The sequence below is a fragment of the Labeo rohita genome, chromosome 15, assembly GCF_022985175.1.
Source record: "Labeo rohita strain BAU-BD-2019 chromosome 15, IGBB_LRoh.1.0, whole genome shotgun sequence".
NCBI lineage: Eukaryota > Metazoa > Chordata > Actinopteri > Cypriniformes > Cyprinidae > Labeo > Labeo rohita.
Genome location: NC_066883.1, coordinates 13,596,839 through 13,621,823, shown reverse-complemented (window position 1 = coordinate 13,621,823; position 24,985 = coordinate 13,596,839). Strand labels below are relative to the sequence as shown.

Genomic DNA, 24,985 nt, shown 5'->3' with positions numbered 1-24,985 from the left:
TTGTAAAGATCGGTAGTGACTTTGCTTGACTTGAGGGCTACAGCTATAGCTTTACTTGACACAGGAGCAATAGATGTAACTTGACTGGACTTCGGAAGAGCAGCTCTGACCTGACTTGACACAGGAAACACAGCTTTAACTTGACTTGATGCTGGAACAACAGCCGTGACCTGACTGGACTTAGAAACTTGACTTAACTCGGGAAACGCAGCTGCAACTTGACTTGACTTGGAAACTTGGCTTGACTCAGGAACAACATGGCTTGACTCAGGAACAACATGGCTTGACTCAGGAACAACATGGCTTGACTCAGGAACAACAGCTGTAATGTGACTTGACTCGTGGGGCACAGCTGTGACTTGGCTTGACTCGTGGGGCACAGCTGTGACTTGGCTTGACTCGTGGGGCACAGCTGCCGTATCTTGGCTTGACTCATGGAGAACAACAGCTGTATCTTGGCTTGATTCATGGAGAACAACAGCTGTGTCTTGGCTTGACTCATGGAGAACAACAGCTGCATCTTGACTTGGCTCATGGAGAACAGCTGTATCTTGGCTTGATTCATGGAGAACAACAGCTGTATCTTGACTTGGCACAGAAAGTGTAGCCCTGACTTGACTTGACACTGGAGGATCAGGCATCACTTGATTTGTGTTGGGTGCAGCAGACTTGGCGAGATGAGATTTGGGTGAGATGATTTTGATTTGATGAGGCTCAGGCGTGGCAGCCATCTTGGCCGGGGACTTAGACGGGGCAGCCATCTTGTGAACAGGCTTGGGGATGGCGGCCATCTTGGGAACGGGTTTGGGGATGGCGGCCATCTTGGGAACAGGCTTGGGGATGGCGGCCATCTTGGGAACGGGTTTGGGGATGGCGGCCATCTTGGGAACAGGCTTGGGGATGGCGGCCATCTTGGGAACGGGTTTGGGGATGGCGGCCATCTTGTGAACAGACTTGGGGATGGCGGCCATCTTGGGAACGGGTTTGGGGATGGCGGCCATCTTGGGAACAGGCTTGGGGATGGCGGCCATCTTGTGGACTGGCTCTGGGATGGCGGCCATCTTGTGGACTGGCTCAGGGATGGCGGCCATGACAGGTGCAGACTCTGGACGGGCGGCCATGACAGGTGCAGGCCCTGGAGCGGCAGGCATGGCGTGAGCAGGCCCTGGAGCGGCAGGCATGGTGTGAGCAGGCCCTGGAGCGGCAGGCATGGCGTGAGCAAGTTTTGGCTTGATAGACTTGGCATGAGATGGCTCTGGCTTAGTAGACTTAACGAGTGCAGGCTGTGGCTTGGCAGATGTGACGTGAACAGGCTGCAGCTTGGCAGACGTGACGTTAGCAGACCTTGACTTGGTGGATGTGACTTGAACAGGCTTTGAATTGGCAGGCATGACGTAAACTGGTCTTGGCGTGGTGGACATAACTTGAGTAAACTTTGGCTTGGCAGGCATGGCATGATAGAGCTCTGACGTTACTTGAATAATTCCAGACATGACGTGAACAGGCTTTGGCTTGGCAGGTGTGATGTGAGCAGGTTGTGGTATTACTGCAGGATTGCGGGGTCCCTCATCCGCAATCCCAACAGTGAAATGTGAGCCAGTTAAACAGAGTGCAAAGTCTATGTATTTTTCAAGTGTCCAGTGAATTTTACCTCCTGGTAGGCAGGACTGAATTGGATCATCTAATCCATAGCGGAAAATGTCTTTAAGCGCCACGTCATTAAAAGGAACCAAATAGCATAGCTCACAGAAATCGGTGACATAATCCTCAATGGGCCTGTTACCTTGGCGAAGGCGGAAGAGGTGTGATGCTGGGTCCATGGTGTGATCTGTGTAGAAGCCGCTGGATCTTTGGTAGGCGAAGTATTCTGTAATGAGGACTCGTCAGAAGCGTATAAGATCCAAGTGCGAGCTTTTAATAACAGATCGTAGTCAAGACAGGCAGGGTCGATAAACAAACAAACAGTAATATCCAGGGCAAGGCGAGAGCGTAAATCCAGTAAACAGGCAGAGTCCAAAACCAAAGAGAGCAGTCCGAAAAGTAACAAATAAACAAGGCAAAGAACGATGGCAAAACTAGACAGAACTATGGCATGAAACAAAACAAAAATGACAATAAACAAAACCGTGGCAATGACAAAAACAGGGGAAAGGAAACAGGGAAAACCGCTTGGTAGAGTCCGCATGAGCAAAACAATACTTCGCGAAGCCTGTTTGGTTTAGGCCTCCTTAAAATGGCCACCAAACAGGAAGTTACCAGTGAAGCAGCAGAGGGAGCAGCAACAGTCAGTCAGTGGGTGAGGGCTCCCTCTGCTGGCGTGGCGTTACAGGTGTCAAACTCCGGTCCTGGAGGGCCGCAGCCCTGCAGAGTTTAGATGCAACCCTAATTAAACAAACCTGATCCAACTAATCAAGTCCTTCAGTCCTAATTGAAAACTGCATAGTATGCGCGTTGGAGCAAGGTTGGAACAAAACTCTGCAGGGCTGTGACCCTCCAGGAACTGAGTTTGACACCCCTGGTTTAGAGCCTTTTGAAGCTGCATTCAAACTACATTGTGGAAGTTCAAAATCAGGGGCAAAACTGAAGTCCATTATATGAAGAAAAATCCTGAAGTGTTTTCCTCAAAAACCATAATTTCTTTACGACTGAAGACAGAAAGACATGAACATCTTGGATGACAAGGGGGTGAGTAAATTATTTGTAAATTGTTGTTCTGGAAGTGGACTTCTCCTTTAAGTTTCAGCACCATAAAGAAACAATGGAAAATCCGAGGTTCTCATTGGTTTGATGCTGTCGATGCTGCAAAACTGCAAAAATGATGTGCCAGGGGTACTTGTAACACTGATTCCAGATATCCTGAGAGGATGGGCAGTGGAATTTGGAATTTATTTTATAATTCAACATTCATTTTCTGGTTGTCATACTCTCATTAAGTTACAATTTTCACCTGCTCAAGCAGGAGTTTAATGTCATCTTCTGATTCAGCAAGGAATCTCTGGCTAAAACTAGCTAACTTTAAAGTGAGTCCATGCTAATGTACAAATTAAATAACTAACTGTTCTCACGTCATGTACAGTGTAGGTCGAAAACACATAAATAAAGGTCGACATTTTATTGCCTCTCCATATTAAACTGGTTAAATGTAAATTAATGTAATCTTACCCTGCAGTACATGAACAGTGTTGATCCTGGATGTTGTCATCTGCAATCTCCCGCTCGCATTGTGAACTGTAAACCCTAGCTTCCAAATGAATCTTGTTACCCACTATATTTATTTTTAACATCTTTAATATATCCCTCCACGGCATATTTAAGTCCCACTTAAATGCTCCTCGACAATAGGTGGTCCTTCTGAGTCCAAAATGTATCAAAAACGTACAGGTTTTTTACACTGACAGCTGTCATTGTAAGACAGTTAGCAACTCTGTTTGTTTGAGTTTGCAACAGTAACTTAGGGGGGCAGGGCTTACTGATAGGTCACTTTCAGACACACCTTATGTTTGTATCAGTATTGTGTCTGTTATGTGCTACTGTTGCTAAAGATATGTTACTTTCTACACCAGGGGTGCTCAAAGTTGGTCCTGGAGGGCAGGTGTCCTGCAGAGTTTAGCTCCAACCTGCCTCAACACCCCTGCTGGGAAGTTTCTAGTATGCCTAGTAAGAGCTTGATTTTCTGGTTCAGGTGTGTCTAATTGGTTGGAGCTAAACTCTGCAGGACCCCGTCCCTCCAGGACTAACTTTGGGCACCCCTGTTCCACACTTTTCTTATAAATGTCCTGCAAAGATGACACAAAATGTACTCACGATTGCTGTAGTTGTGTTGTAGACCAAACATGATTAAGATCAACCTGGATGCATCAGTGAATGATGAGATATTTTGACTAAATAAAATGATCCTGCTGTTTCAGTGTGGATGGAAAATGCTTGAAAACATGGACAGAGAGCATTTTAAAACGAAAATGTTGTTTGTAGAAATAGCCTCACTGAATTTAAGCATGGTGCTGTAATAGGATGTCACTTTTGCAATAAGTCAATTTGTGAAATTTCAAATCTACTAGATAGTCCATGGTTGACTGTAAATGGTATTACTAGAAAGTGGAAATTTTTAGGAAAAGCAGCCACTTGGTAACAAAGCATGAGACCGCATAAAGTCACAGAGCTTGGTGCTGAGGCACATAGTGCATAAAACTCGCCATTGCTCTAGTGATTCTATCCACAAGTTTCCTACACCCCATGAGGCCTTGTGTCAAATTTGGGAGTGTCTTCCGGTTCGAAGTAAACAAGCGGGACTTGACATTCATTCATTCAACGGCTGACAGTAGTGATGGGCAAATAAAGCCTTGTGAAGCACTGACTGTTTCAGGAAAAGATTCAAGGCTCTGTTTGGCAGACTGATGGGTGAGTCTAAGTTTGGTGGATGCCAAGAGAACGTTACCTGCCTGATTTGTGTCAGGTGTAAAGTTTGATGGAGGAGGGATACTGGAATGGAGCTGTTTTTCAGGGGTTGGTCTAGGCCCCTTACTTCTAGTGAAGGGAAATCTTAAAGCTTCAACATACTAAGACATTTTGGACAATGGACCTTTCTTACATTTCCGGGTTTCTCAGCAGTGAAAGTCATCATAAAATCTGAGAGCAGTGCATGGGAGTGTAACACAAATATATTTTTGCATTCTCATTTGCTAAAATAGCAAAAGAAAAACACTTTTTTACGACTTTCAAAAAAAGGAAAAAAATTACAGTCTCTCCCATAGACCCTGCATTAGAAACACCCTTGCATTAGCCTTAACTAGTTGTTTTGTGAAAATATAAAAAAACTTTCAATGATTTATGATGCTGATGACCATTGAAATGCATCATCTCAGTCTTGTGAAAACGGTCCATGCTATGCTTCCAACTTTGGTGCCCTTTTCTATTCCAGCATGACTGAGCCCCAGTGCACAAAGCAAAGTTTATAAATATATGGTTGGATGAGATTGTTGTGGAAGAGCTTGACTGGTCTGCACAATGTCCTGACCTCAGCACCGTTCAGTTGGGATGAACTGGAAAGAGCCAGGCTTTCTCATCCAACGTCAGTGTTTGATTTCACAAATGATCTAATGGATGAATGAGCAGAGAAACACTCCAAAATCTTGTGGAAAGCCTTCTCAGCTGCAAAGGGGGAAACAAATGTGTATTATTTAGTTGAAAGAAATTCTATTTATTTGAATGTCATACATTTGAACTAACTGAATATTGCTTGTTCCACTGCTAGACATAATTTAAATATGTTTATCCCTTGTGCGTCAATAAAAAAAGTTACACATAGGTCCTTAGTGGACAGAATGTTTGTCAAAAAAAAAAAAAAAAAAAACATAAAAATTTGAAGCTTGGGAGCAGACTTAAGTTTGGTCTCATCTTAAAGAAGACCCATGGCAGATTATTGTTGAAGTAGAAAAAGCTTAAAAAGTGAAAAAAAAAAAAAAAAAAAAAAAAAAAAATAAATAAATAAAAAGAGGTTTAAGTTTCGGAAAATGTTTTATGAACAATATTTTATATAAAATATATATTTTATGAAACATGTTGAACTCTAAACTCACTAGAAAATCAAAGGCATAAATCTAAACAAGTTGTGTTCCAAATTTGAGGTTGATATCTTAAAAAATGAGCTTTCAGTAAGATTTTGTTTGGACGCAGTACCAGATTTTCTGCATTAGATGCCAGCAAAACTGGTGCACACAGTGTTTAAATTTGTGATTTCAGTAGAGTTTTTCTCTCTCAAATATTACAAGAACACACACGCACACACACATTTTTTTTTTTTTTTGTGACACACATACAAACCACACTCTGACATCCATACCAACACACCCACACAATTACAGCTGCATTATTTATCCAATTGGCTCTCTAATATGCAGAAGCAGAAAACAGGAACAAAGCGAGTATTTGCTTTATTGGCCAAATCTGAAAAAATGGCACCATCTGGTAAAAAATGGTTAAAAATAATAATAATTTTGAAGCCTTGCCAACAGAATGAACATGCATTAACAAAAATTGCATCATTTTACAGTTAAATGGCACTGTGATTAAAAATAGCAGTTTTAATGGGTTTCAATTGGGACATTTTTGTCCTTAATGTCCTGAGTGGAACTATTTTTTTTGTGCCTAGTGCAAAATAGATTTATTAAAGGAAATAGGTGAAATAGTAAAATTCCAATAAAAATACACACCTGTGCCAAAATGTATGCAACTGTCAGTAACACATACAAAATGATAAAACAAAAGGACAAAAATGTCCAAAATATGGACATATAAAAATATGATTATTTAAATAAAATCAAATAGATGTAAATAAATAGTTAAAAGGATAGTTGACCCAAAAATGAAAATTACCCCATGATTTACTTACCCTCAAGCTAGGTGTATATGACTGACTTCTTTCAGACGAATACAATCGGAGTTATATTAAAAAATGTCCTGGCTCTTCCAAGCTTTATAATGGCAGTGAATGGCTGTTGAGATTTTGAAGCCCGAAAAATCCATCATAAAAATTGCTCCACACTGCTCTAGGTGGTTAGTAAAGGCCTTCTGAAGCAAATCAATGCATTTATGTAAGAAAAATGTTCATTTTTCAAACTTTATAAACCTCCCAGAGAGCTTTCGTCCTCTTCGGGAGCAGGGTTGGAGATCCCTGGTGTAAAATATCTTTTAGAGACATTAGACAGAGGGTGCTGAGTTACTGCTACCACTAGATGGAAGCATTACTCCACAGACTCTGAGTAAAACACCAGTGAGCAGTGACAGAACTGTGTATTATTCACTGTTACCTTCATGAATATGAGGACAAACCACAGCCAGTGTCCCACAAAGAAAGGCCAGCAACATCTGAATAACACTTGATCCCTTTGTAACCAATGGGGAACAGGAGCTCTGACAAAATCCAAGTGAAATTTCATTAGTACACCCATTTGCTGGCTCATCAGTGAGATAATGCAAGTTTATCCGACCCATGAGGGAAACGCAAGATAGATGCAGCGCACATTCTTCAGTACTACATTAAAGGCCAAACATACATCACAAAAGTGTCAATGAAAGAGGATGATTTACATGGTGCATCAGTAAGTGGAGACGGAGGAGCAGATGAAGGAGAGCAAAAAAGGAATTCGAATAATAAGCATAAAAAGAAGCCATTGTCCACATATCTATGACCTTGCGGGGGAGTCTGAGGTCACAGCTTTCTTCAGTCGCTCTTGATTTCCACACAGTCACAGAGGTGATTAATGACGAACAGCGGACTTGATTAGCTAAAAAGACGGGCGAAACAAAGCGGTCCCAGCGCTCCTGTTGACTCCCCCCGTTTAGATTAACACATTCAATTCAAGAACTCTAATGAAAATGCCATTGGTCAGGATGAAAGGTACGATTAAGCACAACGTCCTTCTTCAAATTCACAATGGTCCTTGTGGAAGAGGCAGATATTTATGCAAAGTGGTCCTCTCAAAGCTTTTAGCATTACAGCGAGTGATTTTAAGCCCTTTTGGTGTTACATAAAGGTAAATGAGGTGTTCAGAACTTGCGTTGAACTGATGGGTTTGGAATATGAATGTTTTCTTGTGCTTGGCCATGAAAGTATAAAACTGACCATATGGTTTAGCAGTTAACATAAGGCCATTTGCAACGGAAACTGATCAAATGGCTTTACAGCTGGTATTGTGCACTGATTACAGTGGAAATCCATTCCTGCCTCTATGTTTTTTTTTTTTTTTTTATTTTAAAGGTTATTGTAACTGTATATAGCACAATTGCGAGTTTGTCTCTTGTGGTTGATTTTATATTTCTTAATGTGACTTTGATTTGCAGTGTGACTTTGTTTCTCATACTTGCATTTTTGTATCTCACATTGTGACTTCTCGTAATTGAAAACTTTCAAACTTTTTTATCTTAGTGACCTTATATCTCACAATGAAACTTTATATTTTGCAATCATGAGTTTGTTTCTTGCAATTAAGTATTTCACAATTGCTGTTTGTTTCTTGTAGTTGACTACATATTTCTCAGAGTGACTTTGATTTACAATGTGACTTTTTTGTATTTCACATTGCGACTTTGTAATTCTTGTAATTGCGACTTTTTATCTCTCAGTGTGACTTTATATTTCACAATTTGACTTTATATTTTGCAATTGCTACTTTTTTCCTCCTATTTGCATTTTTTTATCTCATTTTGTGATGTTTTTTTTTGTAATTGAGTCTTGATCTCTCTTGACTTTTTAGCTCGTAATGTGATTTTATATCTCTAAATGTGACTATTTTGTTATTGCGACTTTGTTTCTCATATTTGTCATTTTACCTCATAACTGCCACTTTGTTTCTCATATTTGCTTTTTTATATCTCGCCATGCAACTTTGTTTCTTGTAATTGAGAATTTATATCTCACCATGTGACTATATTTTGCAATTGCGTCTATCAGATTTGTTTTTATCTCACAATAAACGATATATTTCACAATTCTGAATTTGTTTCTTGTAATTGAGACTTTTTCTTTCGTAATGTGACTTTGTTTCTTATTTTTGCTTTTTTATCTGACAGTTGAACCTTTTATTGCTCAGTGTCACTTTATATCTCACATTGCAACTTTATATTTTATACATGTGACTTTGTTTCTATTTTTTGCATTTATATATCACAACTGAGACTTTGTTTCTTGAAATTGAAACTTTTTGTCTCAGCGTGACCTTATATCTCACGACTTTATATTTTGCCTTTTAATCTCATTTTGTGACAATGAAACTTTACATTTCACAATTGTGAGTTTGTTTCTTGTAATTAAGACTTGTTCTCAGTTTAACTATCTCTCGCAATGTGAAGTTTTCTCATTTTTGCATTTTCATCTCAGAATTAAACCCTTTGCTCAGTTTGACTTTGTATCTCTCAATTCAACTTTATATTTTTTGTAGTTGACTTTATATTTCTCAGTGTGACTTTGATTTACAATGTGACTTTTTTGTATTTCACATTGCGACTGTAATTCTTGTAATTGCAACTTTTTATCTCTCAGTGTGACTTTATATTTTACAATTGCTACTTTTCTCATATTTGCATTTTTCTAATTTAGCGACTTTGTTTCTTGTAATTAACTCTTGATCTCTCAGTGTGACTTTTTATCTCTAAATGTGACTATTTTGCTATTGCGACTTTGTTGCTCATATTTGTGACTTTATCTCACAATTGCTAATTTCTCATATTTGCTTTATTGTATCTCACACTGCAACTTTTTTTCTTATTGAGAATTTATGTCTCACCATGTGACTATATTTCACAATTGCATCTGTTTCTCAGATTTGTTTTTATCTCACAATTGAGACTTTTAATCGCTTAGAGTGACTACATCTTAATGCAGTTTTATATTTAACAACTGAGTTTGTTTCTTGTAATTAAGACTTTTTCTCAGTGTAACTTTCTCGCAATGTGACTTTGTTTTTCATTTCTGCGTTTTATTCTCAGAACTGAACACTTTATTGCTCCGTGAGACTTTACATCTCACAACGCAACTTTATATTTCACAGTTAGGACTTTGTTTATAATTTTTGCATTTTTATATCACACAGTTGAGACTTTGTTTCTCGTAATTGAGACTTTTTATCTTATGATGTGGCTCTAAATCTTTGAATGTGATTCTCATTGCAAAATTATCGACTTTGCTGTTTTATATCTCACATTGCAACCTTGTTTCTTGTATGTGAGAATTTTTCTCTCTCAGTTTGATTTTATATTCCACAACTTGCGACTCTGTTTCTCATTTGTGATATTATCTCGCAATTGCTACTTTGTTTCTCATATTTGCTTTTTTATATCGCACATGGCAATTCTGTCTCTAGTGAGAAGTTATATCACTCAGTGATTTTACAGTATATCTCACCATATGACTATGTTTTGCAATTTGCATCTTTGTTTCTGATTTGTTTTTATCTCAGAAAGTGACTCTATATCTTACAATGAAACTTCATGTTTTGCAATTGTGAGTTTGTTTCTTGTAATTGAGGCTTTTCTCAGTGTAACTTTCTCTCGCAATGTGACTTTGTTTTTCATTTTTGAGTTTTTATCTCATAATTTAATCTTTTATCGCTTAGTGTGACTTTAATTCTTACAGTGCAACTTTATATTTCACAACTGAGAATTTGTTTCTCATAATTGAGACTTTTTATCTCATGATGTGGCTGTATATCTCTGAATGTGACTTTGTTATTGCATTAACTAAATTATCGTTATCAATATTGTTTCTCATATTTGCTGTTTTATATCCCACATTGCAACCTTGTTTCTTGTATGTGAGAAATTTTCTCAGTTTGACTTTATATTCTACAAGTGTGACTTTGTTTCTTATATTTGTTTTGAATATCTCACATTGCAACTGTTTCTTGTAATTGAAAATGTATCTCACATGTGACTACACTTCAAAACTGCATCTTTGTTTTTATCTCACAATTGAGACTTATATTTCACAATTGTTAATTTGTTTCTCATTTTCACGTTTTTAACTCACAATTGAACCTTTTATTGCTCAGTCTCACATTGCAACTTTATATTTCCTATTGTGACTTTGTTTCTAATTTTTGCATTTTTATATCACAACTGAGACTTTGTCATAACTTTGAGACTTTTTATCTCACGATGTGGCTCTAAATGTCTGAATCTAATAATATTTTGCAATTTTCATTGCAAAATTATCTACTTTGTTTCTTATATTTGCTGTTTTATATCTGACATTGCAACATTGTTTCTTGTAAGTGAGAATTCATATCTTCTCTCAGTCTGACTTTATGTTCCACAATTGTGACTTTGTTTGTCATAATTGCATTTTTATATGTCACAATTGGGACATTTTATCTTGCGGTGTGGTTTTATATCTCCTAGTCTGACAATATACTTCATAATTTAGACTTTATATAGTCTGTGACTTCACATTTTGCAACGTGACACAGTGTGATTGTTTTTTTCTTGCAGTGTCACTATATCTCACATTTCTAACTTCTCACATTAGCCATTGGAGCTTAATATCCCACACTAGGATGATCATTTGCAATGTGACTATACTTTACAACTGCAACTTTTTAATGTCTCATAATTGGGACTTTATATCTTCTGATATGAGCATATCTTCTAATGTCATTTTATGTCATTTGTGACTAATTATTTTTTTTTTTTTTTTTTTGATTGCAAAAAACCCACCATGGTGCTCTCATGCCACATCATGTCCTCATGCAGTGAAAAATACATCGCAAAGCAAAAGAAACTGACAATGTGCCAACAGACAAGACACAAAGTCTTAGCTTTCAAATTTTGCCATTTTCAAAAGAATTTCAAACAATGAATACGTTTTGTGGGTCTTTCACATGTCGTGACACATGTATATAAATATATTAATATAAAACTGAATTGCTTAAGACATCATAACAAGTAAAGCCACCGTGAAATAATTTCATTAACTAAATGTCTGTGTTTTCGTATCTGAGGTCTCCCCGCACATTCCCATGACATATTTCTTCAGACTAACACTAAAAATAAAGGCGACAGGTTAAGTAAAATATAATGAATGTAAAACAATGCTTCTCTGTAGAGTTATTTTTTTTCTAGCTATCGAGTTCATGTACGATGAATGTCTTTCCTGAGGTAAATGTGCATTTTTGGCTCTTGACGTCTTTCTGTGGCTGAAAACCCACATATACTGTAGAGTTTGTGATAGAATTGACAGAATTTGAAAGCTGTTAATTTGTGATTAAAAAGTAAGCACAAAACTTACTGCGATTATTGGATGGCAGGAACGCTGCAAATGATGAGACAAATTAAAGACGTTAAGAATTTCAAAGCATTTACTCTCTAAGCAAGATGTCGAATAGAAATATTAAAGGGGTCATCGGATGCCCATTTTCCACAAGTTGATATGATTCTTTAGGGTCTTCATGAAATGTCTAAAATATACTTTGGTTAAAAATTCTCAATGGTTGTGTAAAACAACACCCTTTTTACCTTGTCAAAATCAGGTCTGCAAAAATGATCCCATTCTGGTCGAGGCTGCTTTAAATGCAAATGAGCTCTGCTCTCTGTGGAGTGACGAACCTGTTTACTTTAGTCGCATTTAGCCATGTTTAGCCGCTAAACTTGCTAAATAGAACATTGCTAGGAAAGGTGATCGCAAAGATTCATTAAAAAAACCCTAATACTCTGGATCAAGAATGATTCACACGAAGACAGACGGATATATGTAGATCGTGAGTCGCATTTCCTTCACAAAGAAATGCTCAGATGTCGGGAGTAAATGACGACTACTACGTTCATTATTACATCCAGCAACACAACACCTCAATCGCTCAATTCTTGTCTAACTTGCATCCCTGCTCCGGCATCAAAACATAGCGGTTGGACAGTTACAACTGATCTGTGGTAAGACGCTCATGTCAATCAACTATCATGGGAGTGGCCTCTGTGGGTGTGACGCAACAACAACAGGCATCTGAGAACGGCTCGATTTGAAAAAAGGGATATTATTTTTACAGATTAATTAAAAACCACTGCATGGATTTTTATCATTATAGGGTAGATTTGTACATGCACTGCCAACACACATTAATGTTCAAACAACATGTAAAAGTGAACTTAGCATCCGATGACCCCTTTAAGGGAATACTTTAAGACAGGTATATACCGTTATCAGCAAGTAGATTCGTCTCTCGTTGTCTCTGAGAGAATTTGTGCCGCTAATGCAGTGTTAGCCGTTGTTTCTTTCTTACTTTCACTTGAATAACTCTTGCCCAAAGTGCGCGCATTGCTTGCATGTGTTGCTTGACCCCTCCACATAATAATTGTTTATAGAATACATTATCCTGCCCGAAAAGACCATAAACGTTACAGTTGGCGTCTGCAATAAGTAATTACAAACTAATCATGTCCGAGCAAATCGTGACTTTTCACTTTACGCCTACTTTTAACGCCTAAGGCATAAGAGACGTAGCACTACGCTGGGTATAAATTCTAGCACGACTTAAAGCGCATTTTACGTCCAGCCTAATCTTACAACCGGGCGTACGCCCAGCTGGTGCAACCAGAAGGTCTTATTTTAAATAATGTTTTATTAACAAGGTTCGGGAGAAGCACGGCAGATACCTAGTCTAATTATCACAAGAGGAGCTCACTCAAGCTAATCAACGCTACACATTTAAATACAGCTGACTTGCCTCTGTCCATTGGACGGTGTATCAGCATCCCTCCACCACCCCATCTCCTCACTACACCTAGGGGGGTTCTCTGGGTTCAGGCCATTCCCGAGCTCGGACCCCTTCCCCGGACAGCACGCCAAATATGCATTACTATACTCCAGCTAATTATATGTAAGCGTGAACTCGTGAACTGCGCAAAGATGTAAATACACACCATTTTTTTAAGTGGATTGACAGAAAAAATGGCAGATTTGGCATTACGATTGGTCGGATTGCCTGTCAATCAAACTCCCTGTAAAGGGGTCAATGCAATGTTTTCCTCACAATTCCTTTTTTACTTTTCACTCTGAGGCTGAAACAGGTTTCTATAGATTACCACAAAAATATTATTCAAACTAAACATGCACTGGCTGAGTTACATAACACTTTAATGGAGTAAGCTATCAAGGGCCTTGAATAAGTATATCAGTGTGTGAGGATGGGGTTTGTTGTCTGTTTTCGAGCACTTTAGAGACTTGATCTGCTAATCTCAGTGATAAAGATGTCACTGTCACTGACAAAGCCTTTTTAAACATCTCTATATACAATCACTGCATTAAGCTCGACGAGCTCTCAGTGCAAATTTGCCCGCGATCAATGGCTCTAAAAGCACATACTTCCTGAGTAACAGGAAAATATCTACCTTAGAAGCACTGCGAGCTGCATAAATCTTACAATATAAGAGAAAGTTCGGGTCCTGGCTTCGGATTGGTCAATACGACGATAAAAATCTACGGTATACGAAATCTTTGAGATTCTTGAGCTTGTTTCCATTAGCTAAAACAGGCAATTTGATGCTTGTTTAGTTTTAGAAGAGGAAAGAACAAGCCAGTCTTTGTTTCAGCAGTAGTTTATTTCAGTTTAGTATGGCTTTCATACACAAACGGCAGTTTTTAATGTTGCACACAAACATTTATTGACCATCAAAAAGACATTCCAATGAGTTCGAATTAGATTTTTTAAACACTTTTTTGTTTGTTTTCAGAAATAAAGCTTTCTCATTAGTTGCTATATTTTCCTAATAACAAAAATAAGCAGTGGTGATGAATCTTCATTCAAGATGCTTTCTAAAAAGCCGTTTCTCAGTATGACAGATTATGCTACCAATTACTCTACATCTATGTGAGAATCAGATTCACTGAGGGAAAATTTAGTTTTTTTTTGAACCACAAAACAAGACAACAGGGGAAAACGAGCAACAAGTGTGTCCAATGGTACCTTGAGGAAAGCAGCTTTAAGATTATAATAATAATTTTCATATATTTTCACACGCACAGGCTTGGATGTCGATTAGGGCTACAAAAGCTTAATGATAAAGAAGAAAATATACTGTAAAAGAAGTTTTTTAACTGAAAATGACACAAGCTATGTTAGCTTTTATATTATAAATGAATGAAAAAAAAATCTAATTTAGTCAAATTAATATTCATCAAAACCTAGTTATGACTGAAAAGTTTTGAAGGCACTGGAAAAACAGCCTGTCAGAAAAAATATAACTTAGATTTTATGACTTTACACAGAGTTCATGTATTAAAAATATATAATTCAACTCTGTTGACAAGAGCTCAGCACTGAACTGACATGTAATCAATACATCGCTCTCAAACGATTTTTTTTTTTTAACTTGGATGAATTAATACATGATGCACATAAATATTTATGCAGAACGTAAATCACACACATAGAATGTCAAAAAGTGCAGGTGTCAAATTAAACAGCAGACAGATCAAACTTATATAAAGTAATTATATTTACTTCTCACAATTACAGTATTACAAATACAGTGCTGACTAGTATTGCTTATAATAGTGACCACAGTTCAAAGCGATTTTTTGCTTCAACATTATTCGCTGTTGAATAGCAATTTCAGTAGTAATTAAGATATAATCTTGGCAGTTATGTCTGAATTTGAACATAACAGGGTTTGAAGATTAAACTTCAGCTAAGTTGGGCAGTGGGATATTGACAAACTAATACTTGATAATCAATAATGACAGAAAAAAACAGGATAGCAGGTATTCATAACATCTTGCACTCAGTTGAATTTGGAGGCGGTTGACGGGAAAATGTGGGCTTTCTAAAGAGATGATGGCAAACACGCTGTGAATGGAGGTAGGTTGAGTCACAGAAGTGTGCTGGGTTTCCATCTCGCAGTGAATCGCTGATTGTGTTTCAGTAGCAGTAATCGATTTCCTCGTTGGCCAGAACAATAGCGGTTCTGCAGGGAATGTAAACCTGAGAGAGTGGAAGAGCCAAAGACAGAAAGAGATCAAAGGGACGCAGCATTTGTTTGAGGCAATGTAGCACATTCTGAAACAATGCATAACATAAAAAAGTGTAAATGTCTAAAGTACTGTGGAATGTGAAAGAAGTTTCAAGCGAAAGTTAGACCACAGTTATTATTTTCACATTTGTGCGGCAGGAATGTGAAATGGATGTAAATGTGAAAAGTATTTCATAAATGTACATGGAGACACAATGTTTAGGAATTTCTGTGTTTGAATTCACTATCATTAATTCATTAAAAAAATAAATAAAATAAAGGGACAGTTCACCCCAAACTTTAAATTCTGTCATTATTTTTAAGACCTCTGTTTATCTTCAGAATATAAATTAAAAGAGAAGTCCACTTCCAGAACAACAATTTGTTCATGTCTTTCAAGTTGAACTTCCAAAACGCAGTTTAAATGATCTTCAAACGATCCCAGATGCGGTTGTAAACAATCCCAGCCGAGGAAGAAGGGTCTTATCTAGCAAAATGATCAGTTATTCAGATGAAACATGACCTGTGATTTTTTTGTAACCCGACTTCCCAAAAAAAAAAAAAAAAATGTAGCGTAAAATATGTGGACTTGGCAACCATATGTGTCAGTTGTGTTGCTGTCTATGCAGGAGCAGAAAGCTCTTGAATTTCATCAAAAAAATCTTAATTTGTGTTTTGAAGATGAACGAAGATCTTATGGGTTTGGAACGATATGAGGATGAGTAATTAATGACTGAATTTTAATTTTTGGGTGAACTATCCCTATGGAAAGTGAACACACTGTTCCATGTAGACTTTATCTGGACAAACAAAAATAAGTCTTCACTACAATTCAGCTGTACATTGAAATAAAAATGTTTTTTAATAAAAGGACAACAGTGTTTTACTTTCTGCACAATTTGAACTGTTAGAGTAAAAAGCTGCTGTCATACAACCGAAATATGTGAAAAGTATAAAAGCATTAAATGCAGTAATGACAGTCAAAAAGAAAGAAAGAAAGAAAGAAAAAATACCTTAAGATTCTAGCTAAAACATGCAAAGTTTTTAGAAATGTATTCTTTTTATTCATGTTGGTTTCTTGTGAATTTTAAAACTTTTTAAGACTTAAATAAATAAATAAATAATAAATAAATAACCTTTTAAAATACTGACATTTTCCTTGATATGAATACATTTAATTGTACACATTTTAATTCTTTTCTTTCTTTTTTTTTTTTTTTTTTTTTAATTTACGTTGAAGTTTTGACATTTTACAACCTGAACTGATCTTGCCTTTTCATTAAAAAGATCAAATTATTTGGTATTTTAATGACTTAAACATCTTATCATAATAATTTAAACACAGTCATAATAGTCTCCAGTTGTCCTTTTTATGATATCATTTCATTTTTTATTTTCCCTGCATGTGTTGGCATGCTGGTTGCACATGACTTCAATGTGGAGGACAAATGTTTTAGAAAATATGAATAATATTTAAAATATTCAAATAATAACAAACATTGCTTCTCTGCCTTTTTCAAAAAAAAAAAACCCGCTAGTTTATTCTTTTCAAAAATGTCAATCTTTCAACAAGGCTTTTTTATTCATTATAAAATCAGGTTGTAATCACATTGACATTTTTTGACTTAATGCCTACCAAAATATCCAATTACTCACATGTCCATCATAGAATAGACACTGTTTGCATGAACTGCATTGTTAATGTATTTTTGGGGAAAAAAAATTTGGGATTCTGATAAAAAGCGTCTCATACCATTGACCCGTAATACTAAATGGAGAAAAAAAAAAAAAAAAAAAACACTGTCAGAAAAAAATAGATAGATAGATAGATAGACAGATATATTAAATCTATTTTAAAATATAGTAATAGTTTTTTCTTGTATAACATATAATCTTTGTTTTATTTACAAATGATTTTTTTTTTTTTTTTTACATTTTTAGTGTAGGTGGCCCCAACACATGATCTAACCTTTTCAACCCCATCGATTCTATTTTCCAGAAACATGTTTCTCCTGCACTAAACCTCTATAGGCGTGAAGGACATGTATGTTCACACGGCAGTTGTGGATCCCTGACCCGTGTCTGCTGCTCATCGAGCATCGCTCCTCTGTAAGTAAGCTCCCCTCAGGACTCAAATCTCAATATCTCCTCCCTCGCCCAGTGAGAACACCTCAGAACATGTTTGCTCGCTGCGAATTCCTCTGCCAGCGCAGCACCACGGGAGCTCAACGACTCGCCGCCGCAATGCTGACAACCGACATCGGTGACTAATTAAACAGACTCGGTGGGGAGAGAAAGAACCGCAGCGCACCGCTGCCGAGAGACAGAGCCAGAGTGAATCACCGCACCTGCCGAGACAAAAACTACCGCCGTGCCGCAGCCGCCATGTGTCAACAACATTTACTTTCCGGAGCCGCGTAAAACAATGGTGACAAATAGCGGATTAATCGGCTAACAAAGAACAGCAGAGGTCTCTAATGTCATTATTACGGCACGCCACACACATGCTGATTACTGCAACCAACGCAATATGAAGCTCATTAATAAAATGTGATCATTTCAAATTAGATTCTGGCTTTTGAATATAGATGTGTTTGATTAAATGCGCAGTCTAGAATATGCAGTGAGGATCAAAGGTTCGGACTCAAACTTAATTGAGATACAATTGGTATTAATTGCAGTTGGATTAAAACTAGGATGCATAATGTTGGGTCAGTGACATGATGCTTAACTATTCATTTATTCAGAAATACATTAAAAATGCAATTCGTACATACAAGCAATTGAATATTCTGTTTCATGATTAAGTTTGGTATTTTTTGAACACATAAAGACTCAAACGTTGAGGTGATGCAACTGTCCTGATATTATTATGAAGAAAAAGCCTCATTAATTAAGTCAATAATTAATTAAAGTATTTTAAATGGATCTGAGCTAACATGAACTATTTTTCTTTTCATGATACAGTGGAGCTCAAAATTAGAGAACTTCCTATAATTTCCTAAAATTCAAGGACACTGCTTAGTCCTATTTGAAGTTATCCTAACAGGAGTACACTGTAAAAAACAATTTGTTGAGTTAACTTAAAATAATTTGTAACCTGGCTGCCTTTTTAAGTTCAGTCAACTCAAAAAAAGTTTATTCAACTTGAAATGTTACGTTATATTAAGTGACAACTTAGACATTTGAGTTGAATCAACTTAAAATTTTAAGGCAGCTGGGTTACTTACCCATCTGTTAAGTTTAGCAAACACAAATAATTAAGTTGTTACTAAGTACAACTTAACATTTCAAGTTGACTGAACTTATTTTAGTTGACTGAACTTAAAACTTTAAGGCAGCAGGGTAACAAATTATTTTAAGCTCACTCAACAAATTGTTTTTTTATTTTTTACAGTGTAGAAGGGCAGTTTTTAAGCATATTTTAAAATCTTAATATTAAAAAAACTTAAATGAGATATAGAAAAGTTAGAGAACACTTGCAGATTATTGGTGTTAATCTGGCACCTGGTGCTAATTTCCTTAATTATATGACAAACCATATTTAACTGGCAGCATTCTTCCAGTTTTCACTGAGATTGCTAGATGGCAGGCCACTTTAAGGTGACTGAAACCCTGTGACAAGAGGTTGTTCAGATGAAGTCTAAAGGGATAACCCTATCAGTCACTGCAAGAGAAGTTGGTCGTTCCAAATCTGTGATTTCTTGAATATTGCAGGTTTACAATGACACTAATTCATTCAAGTCCCCCAAAAAAGGCTGGTCGTCCATGCAAGACAAATGCATGAGAAAGCAGGATAATGCAGTGAGTCTCAATGGGGGATCGGTTCAGCACTGCAGCTGGAATTGCTTGCATGTCGAGTGCTGAAATGGATAAGGATCTGTCTCGGGATCTGTCTATGTTTAAGAGAAGTCGGAATGAAAGTGCACTCTGAAGTGACCAAACCTTTCATCAGCAGACAAAATCAAAAGGCTAACCTCACCTTTGTCGATAAGCATGCTGTGTGGAGAGAGGAGTGATGAGTGCAAGTTTATTTATTTGGGTCCGATGGGAAACATTTTGTTCAGCATCAAACTGAGGAAAGACTGAAGCACGAGTGCGTAAAGAAGTCAGTGAAAGGTGGAGGAGGAAGTGTCATGGTTTGGGGGATGTTTTCTGCAGCAGGAGTTGTGCCTCTTGTACTGCTACATGGCAGGGTGAATGCAAATGTTTATCAGAACCTCCTTCAGCAACACACAGTTCCTTTCCTGCAAACATCCCAATCAGCCTGCAATTTTCATGCAGGACAATGCCCCCTTCACTCTGCAAAATGGGTAAAGCAGTTCCTTGAAGCTAAGAAAATTAAAATAAATATAGCTGCGAACAGCAATTACCGGGGTTCAAGCACTTAAGGCTTTTAAGCATATAAGGAAAAACACATTACATATGATTTAGCAAGGCTATACCCACCTAAACCAGTGATTAAAACACATTTTTGGCAAACCCAGGTAATTTACCATAGAAATATGCAGCTTTAATTTTTTTTTTTTTTTTTTTTTTAAGGTTTATGACTGTGGTCAGATCCCCTTAAGACTTTGCATGCTTGTTTAGAATCACCTATTGCATGTGCTTAGCAGGTTTTGTGAAGTTTTGAGTTTTCCTTTAGGACTTTATAGGTTTTTGGGTAAATTTGGACAGGCCCCTTTTCTAAACGACACCGTTATAGCTTCCCAACGGGTAAATTTCAACTTTTTTTTTTTTTTTTTGGATAATTATTGGCCTAGACAGTCTAGAGAATTGTACTGCAGCGTTTTTTTCCAGATTGAATGAAAACCTAAGACTAGTTCGCAAAAGTAAGTTCGCAATCATTTAACAAACGATTTGATTAACAGCAGTGGTTCCAGAGGCAAAGTTGTCCTGAAGGAGGAGGTCTATCGTATGATATGATTATTGTGCGTATTTGCTACAACTTTGAAAAATGCGATATCAGTGGCCGATTTCTTTCAAATGTCTCTCCGACCTTTGAGGCCATGAGCCGAACAGGCCCACCAAGTTTCATTATGATCGGCCTCCGTTAAACTTGTCTAACAGGTGCTCAAACATCATTTGAGATATGCAGATGTCCTTGCAGACACTTGTGGCACTTCGTATCGAGATTGCACTACCGATTTTCATGTTGATAGGACAAATGGTTGCGCAGTTGTAGCCATTTTTATGTTTTTTTTTTTCAGCTTTTCCAGAGAATCTATCTGGTTTGGTTCCAATCGGACAAAAAACCTAGAATGAGTTCACAAAAATATGTTTTTTACATCTTCTCAATCATTTAAAAAACAATTTGACTGACAGCAGTGATTCTAGAGCAGGGATCCTTAAATTTGGCCCACAAGATCCACTTTCCTGCAGAGTTTTGCTCTAACCCTAATCAAACCCACCTGAGCATGATAATCAATGTCTTTAGGATCATTAGAGAATCACAGGTAGGTGAGTTTGATCAGGGTTGGAGCTAAACTCTGCAGTGCTTTGGTCCTCCAGGGTAGAATTTGAAGAACCCTGTTTTAGAAGCAAAGTTGTCCGGAATAAGGAGTTCTATAATATGATATGAATATTGTGTGTATGTGCGAAAAACCGTGCAACGTATAATCATTTACAACTTCGAAAAATGCAATATCGCCCCCTCCCCAATATCTCAAACTTCGTTTGAGAAACGCAGATGTCCTTGCAAACACGTGTGGCACTTCCGACCAAGAACGTGCACACCAATTTTCATGTTGATAGGACAAATGGTTGCGCAGTTATAGCCATTTTTATGTTTTTTTCCTCTTATAGCGCCAACGAGTGGTCAAGCTCGCGATTTTTTTTCCTGTGACCTCAGATTGAGTTCTTACATAAGTGTTCTGAGTTTGACAGAGATATCTCTTTCCTGTTCAGGAGTTATTTTACTACAGTATTAGAGTACTTTACTACAGTATTTCACTAAAAGTGGCCCTGCTCCTTTTAAATGTTTTAGTGACGGTGGGTCAAAAGTTCAACCTTTTTCTTTCTTTTTTTTTTTTTGATAATTATTGATATTTTCTCTCAAGAGAATCTATCTGTCTGGTTTGGCTCCAGTTGGGCAAAAAACCTAGAACTAGTTTGCAAAAGTATGTTTTTTTTACATCTTCTCAATCATTTATTAAACAATTTGATTGACAGCAGTGATTTTAAGGTAGGGATCCTCAAATCTGGTCCACAAGATCCACTTTCCTGCAGAGTTTTGCTCTAACCCCAATCAAACACACCTGAGCATGATAATCAATGTTTTCAAGATCATTAGAAAATCACAGGTACTGTAGGTGAGTTTAATCAGGGTTGGAACTAAACTCTGCAGTGCATTGGCCCACCAGGGCAGAATTTGAGGAACGCTGCTCTAGAAGCAAAGAGTTCTATCGTATGATACGAATATTGTGCATATATGCGAAACACCATGTGACGTACAAATGGTTACAACTTTGAAAAATGTGATATCACCCCCAGTGGCTGATTTCTTTCAAATTTCTCTCAGATCTTTAGGGCCATGAGTCAAACAGGCCCACTGAGTTTTGTTCTGATCGGCCTCCGTGAACTTGTCTAACAGGTGCTCAAACTTCGTTTGAGGATACGCAGATGTCCTTGCAGACACTTGTGGCACTTTGAACCAAGAATGTGCACACGATTTTCATGTCGATAGGACAAATGGTTACGCAGTTATAGCCATTTTTATGTTTTTTTTTTCTTGTATAGCGCCAACAAGTGGCCAAGCTCATGATTTTTTTTTTCCTGTGACCTCAGATTGAGCTCATACAAGTGTTCTGAGTTAGACAGAGATATCTCTTTCCTGTTCAGGAGTTCTAGGTATTTTACTAAAAGTGGCCCTGCCCCTTTTCGACGTTTTGGCTCCCCCCTTTGCAACGGTGAGTCGAAAGTTCAACTTTTTTTTTGATAATTATTGATATTCACTCTTCAGAGAATCAATCTTCACTGCTTTGGTTCAGATTGTGTAAAAAAATAGTTTGCGAAAGTAGTATTTTTTTTTTCAAAAAATGCAAAATACCTGAAAATTTCGCCAGGATTAAGATAGAATCTGATGGTTTAGGAGTTATGAGTGATTTCATACTTTTGATCACTGTATCGCCCCCGTCAGACCGGTTGGGGTGGGACTTGGTCAAGCTGTAGGCGGTGTGAGTACTACCATCCCTCCAAGTTTCAAGTCTTAACTTATGATTTGGTCTGCACAAGCAGTTTTACATAGAGATTGCTGATCCGTGACCATTCTAACAATTACAATAGGGTTTCAGCACTACACGTTTTATTGAAAATCTCTGAAAAGTCTTTGGTGACGAAGTTATGGCTAAGAAAGAGACTACAGTTACCAAACTATGGAAGAGAGTGGAAGAAGAGTGGACCAAGATCACACTAGCACAGTATGAGAAACTAGGCTCATTATAGACGTGATTTATTGGTAAAATTCAGTCTGTTTGCCTGACGCAATTAACTATACACAACTGGATTCGTAGATGGCACAAATAGCTGAGTTAAATGAAATTTGATGTGTTTTTCTTCAATCATTTCTTTGTGGATGACTCAAATTGGACTGTTTTTACAGCTAATGCTATGAACTACTGTACATCTGTAGTTACTCTGTGAGGCTCTGAAGCCTCTTAAATTTATATTTTTACATAATGGAATGACATTCAAGTGTCAAAACACATTCTGTCCATTTTTTTCCCAAACCAACTGTACAAACAAAAAAAAAATGTTTTTTGAAAATAACATTTCAAGGATTGCTGTAAAAGCTGTGGAAAGGCTGGCAGGAGCAGTATAGCAGGTGTCTGAAGGCCTTGATGGCACATGTGGTTTATTGTTCGTATTATGCCGAGCCGCTTTCTGTTTCAAGGACAGCAAATCATTATAACTTCTCTTTGTGATCAGCATGAAAGAGAATTTGGAAAGTGAATGAAAGGTACGGGCCACCGTTTGATGCATAAACAAATTGAAGATGTACGAGAAATAGACTCGAAGAGGGATTCTGCCTTGAACAGTATCTTGTGGAATGGCGAATCTCTTTCCCACAGTGGGTTTGTGAGGTCCAGAGTTTCAAGGAAGAATCAGAAGAGCCTTTGGGCAACGACGTTCCAGCGGGTTGACGTTCTGGCGAGCCGGATCAGTGCACATCATGCGCAAAACAAGCTCGGTTCACGCGCCTCGGGGGGATGTCGGAGTCTTATGATGACCTTCTGAAGACGGGCACGTTGTGTAACCTTAAAACAAGAACACTCCAAAACAATCCACTGCCTCTTTCTCCCCCTCAAATCCTTGTTCACGGGTCTCTGGTGAATACGCTCGCCGACTAAACTCTCGCACACACACCTGTCTCTTATCTCGTCCCTGCTTTTCAAGTGCTTCTTGACTGAAGCAGAGCAAGAAACTTCAGCTGGATACTGATTTATGGTGCGTGGACACAGAGATTGAAGAAAAAAATGGTTACGTGATACACTTACACATTCGCCGGTATGCAATTAAATCCATCAGTTTGAGATAAAATCGACGCTAAAAAGAATTTTGTATGAGATTCTGGTAAATGATTGATATGCAGGTGACTCTTAATGGTTGTTTATCAAAGTATGAATAATGAAAAAGAGTAGAATTTGTGCGCAATCAATAACTGAGTCACTCAGATATCTGCATTGTATCAAACCATGTAAATATCAAATTAAATTATATTAAATTAAAATGTTTATGCCTAATTTTCATACCAAATATAAGTATTTGTCTGAACAGTCCTTTCCGTAAAGGAAAAGTTCACCCAAAAATAGATATACCGCATGATTTACTCACCCTCAAGCCATCTCTAGATGTATATGACTTTCTTCTTTCAGACAAATACAGTTCGAGTTATATTAAAAAACCAATGTCCTGGCTCTTTCAGTTTTATAATGGCTGTTGAGATTTTGAAGTCCAATAAAGTGAGTCCATCCATCATATAAAGTACTCCCCATTGCTCCAGGGGGCAGTGTTGCCAAGTCTGCGGTTTTCCTGTGGAAATGGGCTACTTTAACACTGTTGCCGTGGGCAGTTTTTCATGTCTGCTGGTTTAAGTGACCCCAATAATGTCATATTTAGCCCCTGGAATGCGAATTTACCAGGTGAACCTGGACAAAAAAATGTGTATTTTACACTACGGAAAACGATGTTTAATTGGCGACCCCCCTTTGACACGGGATTGGGCAAGTTTTGAGAAGCAATTGGGCAGGTTTTGTTGTGAAAACCTGGCAACATGCCAGTGGGTTACAGGAGAAGTCCACTTCCAAAACTAATTTGTGACTAGTGTTTTGTTTTGCGCTCTCCTCTGCGCTTCTACGTTAATCACCGTGATCATCTACGTCCTACATCATTCGCTGAAACACCACTCAGTTAATGGCAGTGTATAACGTTTTAAATCTGGATGTTTTTCTTACACAAATGCATCGATTCACTTCAGAAGGCTTTTATTAAC

General features: G+C 37.6%; 1 protein-coding gene across 1 annotated transcript in view; it reads right to left on the bottom strand.

Moving 5' to 3' along the window:
- Window positions 1-14,066: 14,066 nt before the first annotated feature.
- gbe1b (glucan (1,4-alpha-), branching enzyme 1b) overlaps window positions 14,067-24,985 on the bottom strand; it is a 205,877-nt gene continuing 194,958 nt past the window's right edge. The window contains 1 exon segment of the mRNA XM_051129146.1: window positions 14,067-15,467. Within this exon segment, the coding sequence (XP_050985103.1) occupies window positions 15,405-15,467 (63 nt within the window). The 3' untranslated portion in view covers window positions 14,067-15,404.